Raw genomic sequence first — 8948 nt, forward strand, 5'->3', positions numbered from 1 at the left:
ACACTAAAAAAGACCACCCTAGATTTCGCTACCGCTCATAAATGCGGAAGTAATCGTTTTTAAACCTAGGCTGTCTTCTGCGTCTCCACGTTTCCCGATTGGTCAAAATCATCCCAACCACGAGAACGCGCACAGATCTGAGCTGAAAGCCTAGTTTGACAAATTTATCACATACCTGCTGTCGTAGGATCACTTAACTTAATACCCGAGTTGAGGCTTTGTGCAGCCTCGATATGTCTAGATAACCTAGATTTGTCTAACTTGCTTCGTAGGACACCCCACTGGTCGGTGGCAGGCTAACTGCCGAGCTAAATTAATCTGTGTTGCAAATAAAAAACACCAGTCGGAAAACGAGTCCCAAACCGTTGGTTCCGTCAACCTGTGCTTTCGTCACCTGTAGCCTACAACTTAAAAAATAGAAGGAGAAACTTTTTCCCGACAGTGTTGCAAGCATTGATTAAGGCTACCTATCCGCTAGTTTAAATGAATTTCTGAAAATTATGCAACTTACATTGTTTGAACTTGATATGTGTGTGGTCCAAGGAATCTTGCGGCTATGCGTAACGTACGTCTTTCGTGGTGTCATGCGCAGCGTGACAGGAGAACAACCGAGGCATGTTTTGCGTGTTCTCGGGTTCGGTTCCCATGCGATGAATTTACATAGACTATGTTAACACATTAATATTGCCATGTTTAGTTATACTCTTTAATGAAAGGCATCATTATTAAGGGTCATATACAGTAGCTTCAGTGACAGTAGGCAGGCTGTCAGTGTGCTATACGATGCACGGCAAGCCAGCCTATAGCCTAATTCTGTAAAGGCTATAATAATTAAAACCGCTTCATAGTCTAATTAATTATGCATGTAGTTCGGATATCAAACCAACTGTATTACAGAAATTAAATATGAAATGACATATTGAAAGCCAATATTGCATTTCAGATAGGCTAATTATATTTCACAAACACTTTGGCAGAACTATATGCTTATGGGAGACAATAGGCTAGGTTTTCTCCCAATACTCCCAGGAAAATAGGCTACCAATTTATTTTATGACCACCGAAAAAATATTTCAGAGTGAACCCTTTTAATTTACAAACGTAGGTTATCTTTATTGTTGAATAGCCTATGCCAAAGTTGTTTTGAGTTTAAATAGCCTGCTTATTCACTCGTTTTGTTCAGAGTGAAGACAATCAAAGTCCCAATTCAAACCATCATAATTACTGTTTAGCGATTTACAGTAGGCCTACGATTTCGTTATTCTCCTTTTTAGGCAACTACTTCTATTTTTTTCTCTCGTGTTCAATTTGATTACTTCCGATGAAAATCCTGTAGATGGCGCTTGTAAATCGAACTGAAATCTTCTAGTTTGCCTTAATTTTACGACATGCATCCTCTTTTCATCAATCTATGGTTTTGGTCTACTTTTCTACCTCGTGCACGAGCAGACATGAAGCTGATTTTAGCCTCGTTTGAATAAACGAGGGCAAGATGCAGCTAACTTGAGTTAATGGAACGGCTTTAGCTTCAAGTGGAAGTCTACACTAGTTCAAGCCAGGCTATTTCTGTTGAGCGCCGCCTTGTTTAGCGAGGTTGATGGAATACCCCCCGGGATAAGTTACTGAGCCGCGATCACTGAATCCTAAACAAGAGCATACCGGCTGAATTGGTTGCACAAAGACCAATCCAGGATGAGCAGACACGGATTCATCAAGCCAGGTGTAAGTTATCCGGTGTATGTGCGCGTTCTCGTTTCTCCCCCAATAACTCGCGGTTGGAATAAAAAAGACGCGAAAAATAGCGTCTTGCACACAAAGTAAACAACCGCTTTTGATATAGACTAACAACGAGGTAAAGTTTTACTTTTTTGGATGGGGGATCATGATTATTTCTGTTACATAGCGGGAGTAGGTGTGGCAGATCAACTGAATGCAAATTTACGTATGCACCCACGTGTGTGAGAGCTTCCTTGTCTCGGCACGCAACGTCATTAGGAAGCGCTTTGCCACCGCAAAGATGCACAAAGTAGGCCTATCTTAATTTGTCTTAAAAGCCGAATTAGTTCAAAACACCTTCGAAAAATGTCCCCTCCACTTCCAATCAACTACTACAGCAGCCTATTCATCAAACATCTGTCAAAAAAGAAGCAAACAACGAGTAGGCTATGTTATTAATTATAAGGCCACCATAATTTAAATGACATCCATATGGTATTAGGCAGACATTCTGCTGTGTTTTGCGAGTAAATGCATGTTGCAAATAATATATAAATGGAATCTACAGCTCTTTAAAAAAATCACGTGGAGGTCTCATTTGAATGACAGCTAGCTGAACCAATCAGATAATGTAATTACCATTAGAATCAACTTATCTTGGCTGTGAGCCTGGTCAGGAGCAGGCTAGCTCCACAGAATAAATCGCCATGGTAACTTATACCATAACATATCCTGCTGCCCCCTATCCCGCTTTTGTGCAACTGGATCACGGATAAATTGAGCCAGGATAACCAAGATATCCCGGGTTAATCCCTTATCCTAGTTTTGTGCAATAGGCCCCTGGACTAATAGATAGAAGGATAGAAGGCGATGATGGGGTTTGGAACCCTGCCATGCCCCGCCCACCCCTCTCACGAGTCACATGAGAGTGACAGCATAGATGGTCATGTGAGAAAGTCCGGTCCAAATCCACCCCAGGGTTTCAACCAGCCAGCTCCCACACATAGTACAGTAAGATGGTGATATATGATATTACGCAATGTCACCTCCAAACCTTTTGACTTCAAAATTATGAGTCATTGGGTTAACAATACCAGGGGTGTAAAATATACAAGGCAGTAAAGTCCCTCATAAATACAGTTGTCATATATATCCCAGCTGGAGAAGCCTGAGGGGATTGTTGTCATTTTTGAAGCTTGTTTTATTGCTTTGTGAATCACTTCAGTCACACATCACTGAATTTTTCGGTCTCCTGGTGCTCTTAAAAGTTGTTGTATGTTGCCTGGGGTAAACTTTCTACAGTAAATGATGTCATTATGTTCATTCCTGTCTGTAACAGTAGTTGACACTTGTGAAATCTTGTACTTCATGATGTTCTGGTTTGAGAATAATTCCATTGCAATTAACTGAATTCAAATGTTGTAAAGAAAATAGCATTTTGAATTATGTTAGAGCATTTTTGTTTTATAAGAAAGTATGCAGCTGATCTCTTCACATTACCATAACACAAGATATTAAAACAAATACTCATGGTGGACAGCTTTCAGTTTTCCATCAAAAAAGCATTATGGTTTAGTATTGTTTTCACTTCAGCCATGTGTTTAGTGGTTTCTTCACATTATCATTGAAAAAAAAGTGTGTACCATGTGTTGTTTTAGGAAGGGTGATCACAGGTTAAGGAAGGAGACCACATTGCCCTTTTTTCCAGTGGTTTAAAAAGGGTAAAGTAAATAAATAAATGTTAATAGACAAATAAATGTTACTGTACAGTACTACAGGGATTTTTCAAAGAGAGGATCTGCGCCTGTAAAAGTGGCTGTTGTCCTTATAGGTGCGTAGGCTCCTAGCAAAAGCTATATCAAAAAACAGGAATGGAGCTCGCTCACAAAAAGTATAATAATAAAAAAAGAGAACTCTCGTTTTTTTGGATTATACTTTTTGTGAGCGAGCTCCATTCCTGTTTACTGTACTACAGGGGACATGTTTCTAATATTAACAAAATATGTGCTTTCTGTTGTGTGTATTGTTTCATTCACTCATGCACACACACACACACACACACACACACACACACACACACACACACACACACACACACACTCCCAACCTAAAAACAATCTCGCTACCCTTCCCATCGTGTCATAAAGCAAATAATAAAAGAAGAGCAATGTTATTTTATGGACAGTCAAAAGGCACGTGGGGTACAATGCTTGAACATGACACGTGGTACAAACAAAAAACCTGGACACGGAGGCTGGATTGAACTTTGAAGGAATGAATAAATAAGGAGGGAAAGATGTTCACTGTGTAGTAGGATAAAGAGAGAGGGAGAGAAAGAGCAAGAGAAAGAAAGAGAGGACAGAGAGACAGACAGATTAAGGCTGATTTCAAACAACTGAGTCAAATTTTGGGTTGCAAAGATGCAAGGAATTGTTTTGATCTCCGTGGTGATGTGCCTGGTCCCGAGTCTTGGTTGGGCTTCAACTCCTAAGCGTTGCAGTAAGTGTTGAAATGTGTGTGTGTGTGTGTGTGTGTGTGTGTGTGTGTGTGTGTGTGTGTGTGTGTGTGTGTGTGTGTGTGAGAGAGAGAGAGAGCAGAGTGAGTGTAATCCAGGTGTGACTGCAGGTGTCTTTCTGGGAGAATAGATTTGTATCTCTCAGACCAAGCTGAGCGTGTCAATATGTGTCTCTGTGTGTCTCTCTCTGTGTATTATGATCTGTTCATAATTGTTCATAAAATGCTTAAATCTAACACAAATACTTTCATTTCTGTTATACTTAAGTGTCTCCAGATCTCTTTACTGGAGGGATAACTGTGGTAAGATTGGCAGTCTTCCCATCATTTTATCAATTTACAAATACTGAATAATAATAATAATAACAATAATAATAATAATAATAATAATAATAATAATAATAATAATAATAGTAATAGTAATAGTCAACTTAAGAAATACTACTTGTGTACTTACGTTGAAAAAGAAGATTTTTTTAAATTTATTTCAAGTGCATGTAGAAAATAAGGACAACAATAGATGAAGTAATTTGCCTTCTTTTCTCGACCATGTCCAGTCCACCCAGGATGAAAAGATTTATTCTGTTGGGAGGTACGCTTACGATGCCACTAACCAGTGTATCCACATCGGGGAGACGGGGACTTACGATCACAAGAACTTCACCTACGAGGCCCTGATGCTCTACAAGGAGGTAAACAAGTACATCTTCGGTAGCCAAGTCTGACAAATAATAATAAATAAACTACTACAACAAACAGACACACACGCAGGATGTATTTAAACAGACAAACCCAGAACACCACACACACACACACCACTACCATCTCACACACATACAGTTTTAGTCAGATGTTTAAACTACACTTCTGAAGCTAAATCTAGAGAACAATGAAAGCTTCCAGTTAGTCTTCTGTCTTTTCTGGATCATACACATTTAATGTGACTTGATAAACTTAGCTCTGTTTTACAGACACACACACACACACACACACACACACACACACACACACACACACAGTAAAGTATATTCAAAAGAACTGAAGAACCACAAACAATGCAAGCTTTCAGTACTCCAAAAATCATCTGAGGTAAACTTACATCTCATTGAAAGGGTGTCATGTACACGATCCACCGCCACGACCAAACTTGTGAGAAGACGGCCCTGTCACCTTCTAGCTTCGAACCATTGGGGGTCCCTTCAGATGCCTCATTTATGAGTCAGATAGCGCTGGGAACACTAGCCTATCCTCAACAGGGGTTGTTGGTCAATGTTTGGACAGGAACATTTCCTGACAACTCAGGTGAGAACAACATCACTGTGCAAAAAAAAAAAAGAAATTGTATTTTGTTGTTTGTTTTTATTCATTAATTTGTATCCATACTACTGTATCATTAACCTTAGATCAAGATCATAGTTACTTATTAAGGATATCAAGAATGAATTATTGATTAAGAATAAGAAATTGTTGAATAAGGACCTAATAAATATGCAATTGTGCTTAATATAGGCACTAATAGCAATAACACATACACATATTAATTGCATATTGCGTAATGGCTAACATAAAGTGTTAACGGCCCCAGCCGTGGCGCGACTGGCTGGGGCACCTGCACCACACACCGGCGACCCGATTTTGATTCCCGCCCCGTGGTCCTTTCCGGATCCCACCCCTACTCTCTCCCCCATTCACTTCCTGACACTCACCACTGTTACTATCAATAAAGGCATAAAACAATCAAAAATTATACTTTACATTTTTTTTTAAATAAAGTGTTAATGGCTTTTTCTTCACTTTTACCATTTCTGTTCTCTCCCTCTTCACTCCAGGGTATCTGATGTCCTTCACTGATGTCGGTTGTCTGCCTGTATCTGGTTTCTACCAACAAAAAGACAGAGGAATGATGATTCTGAGGTCAGTTAAAACAGCGGGGTTTTTTTTCACGATCTATAAACTTCAATACAGGTTTACGACATAAAAGGATTCGATTTTTTTTTTAGATTCCACTTTAATGTCACTGTGCAGAGTACAAGTACAAAGACAACGTGTCTGTTAGAGAGAACAGTGCCACATGGGATGTGAGCAGCTAGGAATAAAACATTATAGTCACCGTGTAAAGTTGGCCACCATAATGATTATAGTCGCCATTATCCATGATCACTGTCAAGTTCAAGTTTAAGTTTACTTTATTTATCCAAAAAGGACAAGACATAGATATGGACCAAACAAACACATTGATGACAATATGTGCATGCAGGCACATACTCAAGTGGACATACCCCCTACCCCCAACTCATGACAGAGCCTCTAAATAGAGACTGTTACCATTCTCTAAAACTACCCATAAATGCTCAACATAGAATGCTCAGAAAGATTTTATTGCCACAATTAGCCATTGTGCTGCAAAAATCCTGGATTTCAATATTCAAGTCAGATAACCATTAATCAATGGGAATTGTAATTGTTATAAGTGAAAGTGAAGGGAAATATTCAGGTTATCTTGTTCTATTGGCAAAAAAAAAGTTATATTTTTTTCTTTTGTGGAAATTGGAAGATAAGCAAAATGATCCAGATTTTGTAGGCCTACACCAACCATTGTTATGAAAAGTGTAAATCGTCACTGACCTCATCTCACGCTGACACATACTGTATGTGCCACTGAATTTGTCCAGCTACAGCGACAACGTGCTTGGGGTGAAGGACCCTGATGTGTTCGTGCCGCCGCCATTTTGTCAGAGTGCCAAGCTGAAGGTGAACGGGGATGGAGAAAAGAGGGCTCCCTTCTTCTTCAGCGTCTTTCAGTGAGAGGAGAAAAGAATGGAGAGACATCACGACATGCTGTGTCTCAGCGTCTGATCGAAACTGATGCACTAACAGAGACATGATTTTTTTTTTTTTTTGTCTTGCCTGAGGTTGTTTCTTTTTAATAGACAGGCCACTTCACACAATTCTGCAGTTAAACTGAAAACTTATCGGGAGATGAGATCAGGAGTGTTATATTCAAACAAATGTATGCTGAAAGCTAGACTGTCTAGCTTTAGTAGGCCATCTACTGTGTTGTGTTCCATTGAAAAGCACATCTCCTGTCATAGTCATAAGTCATAGATAGGCTACCACATCCCCAATGCCTTCAACACACAACAGGCTTAAAAACTGCGTTGTGCCTGGTCCCTTTTCTAAATACATCCTCTTTGCTTGGACAGTTTTTAAGAAATCAAAATAAATCTCATATTAAATCAACATGGCTCTGCTGATCATATATTGTAAACATTATTAGAGATTTAAAAGCAGTCAAAAACTCAAGAAGTGTTATGCATAAAAAATTATGAGATGATTTGGTGGACTTGAGCATATAGTACCTCCTTTATTGCTGAAGGGACGTCTGGTGCCTATAAGGTGATGGTTTAAGGGGGCTGATACATTGCAAAATTCACACCCCTTTGGTCAGATTTAAGCAACGATTGTTGTCTCATAGTCACTGTGGACTGAACATTTACAACTGAACCACCTAGTTTATGGTGTTTCAAATCCTTTAAACAACACACTGTAGTTATTTTAGCTTGAAATAAAGAAACCAATTGTGATGCTACATTGACTTCTACAACAAGGACAAGGAAGTCTCTAACATTGCCAATGCACACCCTGAACACCACTGCTGTTGTCGGGATAAAAACATGGCTCTTGATTTACCATGTTCTAAGTCACTTTGGTTAGAAATGTAATATAATGTAATGTAATGTAATGTAATGATTGTTTACTACAAGGCGCACATCAAGAAAGGCAAACGTTTAGGGATGGTACATGTGTACTTCCTTTCATCTAAAGTTCTATAACAAATCCATGTTTTCAATTTATTCTACTTTTGGAACACTTCACAGATATTGAAACAGAAATAATTAGGCTGTCTTGAGTTGGTACTTCCCATGTACAGTATGACCTGTAGATGGCACCAGTAACCTAATCCAGCTTCACTCTTGTCGTTTCATCATTTGGATGGATGGATGGAAGGTTACATGTAGATGGATGCAAGGATGCATGGATGGATTGATTAATCTCTTGACATGGTGACATAATCTCGAGAAAACAGGCTGCCACTGATTTGCCACTGGGTTTGCTGATGAGGGAGTGTGTGTATGTGTGTGTGTGTGTGTGTGTGTGTGTGTGTGTGTGTGTGTGTGTGTGTGTGTGTGTGTGTGTTTGTCATGTCAGAGACGTAACCTGTAGATTGTGACGTGATTCAAGCCTCTTAATACACTCTGTAAGTGCTGTAACTACACAGGTAAATGGAGTCATATTGTATAGCAAACCGAGGCAATTCTTTGTGCTTTACATAAATACAAGCAAATAAGATACTAGGTGAAATAAAGTAAAGCACATAAAACAGAACAATTCAGTTGAATAGATTAAGAAATGGTGTGGAAGGCGCACCAAAAAAGCCAGCCCAATATAACCTGCTAGAGATGCACAGAGCATCACCAGATGACACGGCAGGTTTGCTTTTTAGATGCCTGGGTGCCTGAAGGTCAGTCTTGGTAAATTTCCCATTGTGGCAAAAGCAGTCACAAGAATCTACGGTAACACTTTATATTAAGACACACATATTCACCATTAATTAGCTGCTTACTAACATGTGTGTTAGTAGCATACTAACCATTTGTTAGTCATTATAAGTCACTAATTAATACCTTATTCTGCAAGACCTTATTCTACCCTTATTA

General features: G+C 39.2%; 1 protein-coding gene across 1 annotated transcript; it reads left to right on the plus strand.

Moving 5' to 3' along the window:
- The first annotated feature begins 4792 nt into the window (after positions 1–4792).
- LOC134060240 (ependymin-1-like) lies at positions 4793–7310 on the plus strand. Its single transcript, XM_062516873.1, has 4 exons — positions 4793–4922; positions 5343–5532; positions 6060–6144; positions 6903–7310. Exons 1-4 carry the CDS (start codon positions 4908–4910, stop codon positions 7033–7035), a joined length of 423 nt encoding a protein of 140 aa, XP_062372857.1. The 5' UTR covers positions 4793–4907; the 3' UTR covers positions 7036–7310.
- The last annotated feature ends 1638 nt before the right edge of the window (positions 7311–8948 follow it).

Source organism: Sardina pilchardus, chromosome 16, assembly GCF_963854185.1.
Source record: "Sardina pilchardus chromosome 16, fSarPil1.1, whole genome shotgun sequence".
Classification (NCBI taxonomy): Eukaryota; Metazoa; Chordata; class Actinopteri; order Clupeiformes; family Clupeidae; genus Sardina; species Sardina pilchardus.

Bases quoted from the DNA above. Each gene is read 5' to 3' on its own strand.
- LOC134060240 (XM_062516873.1), top strand. The intron at 5,533-6,059 runs GTGAGAACAACA...TCTTCACTCCAG, and splicing joins AACATTTCCTGACAACTCAG to GGTATCTGATGTCCTTCACT. The intron at 6,145-6,902 runs GTCAGTTAAAAC...GAATTTGTCCAG, and splicing joins AGAGGAATGATGATTCTGAG to CTACAGCGACAACGTGCTTG.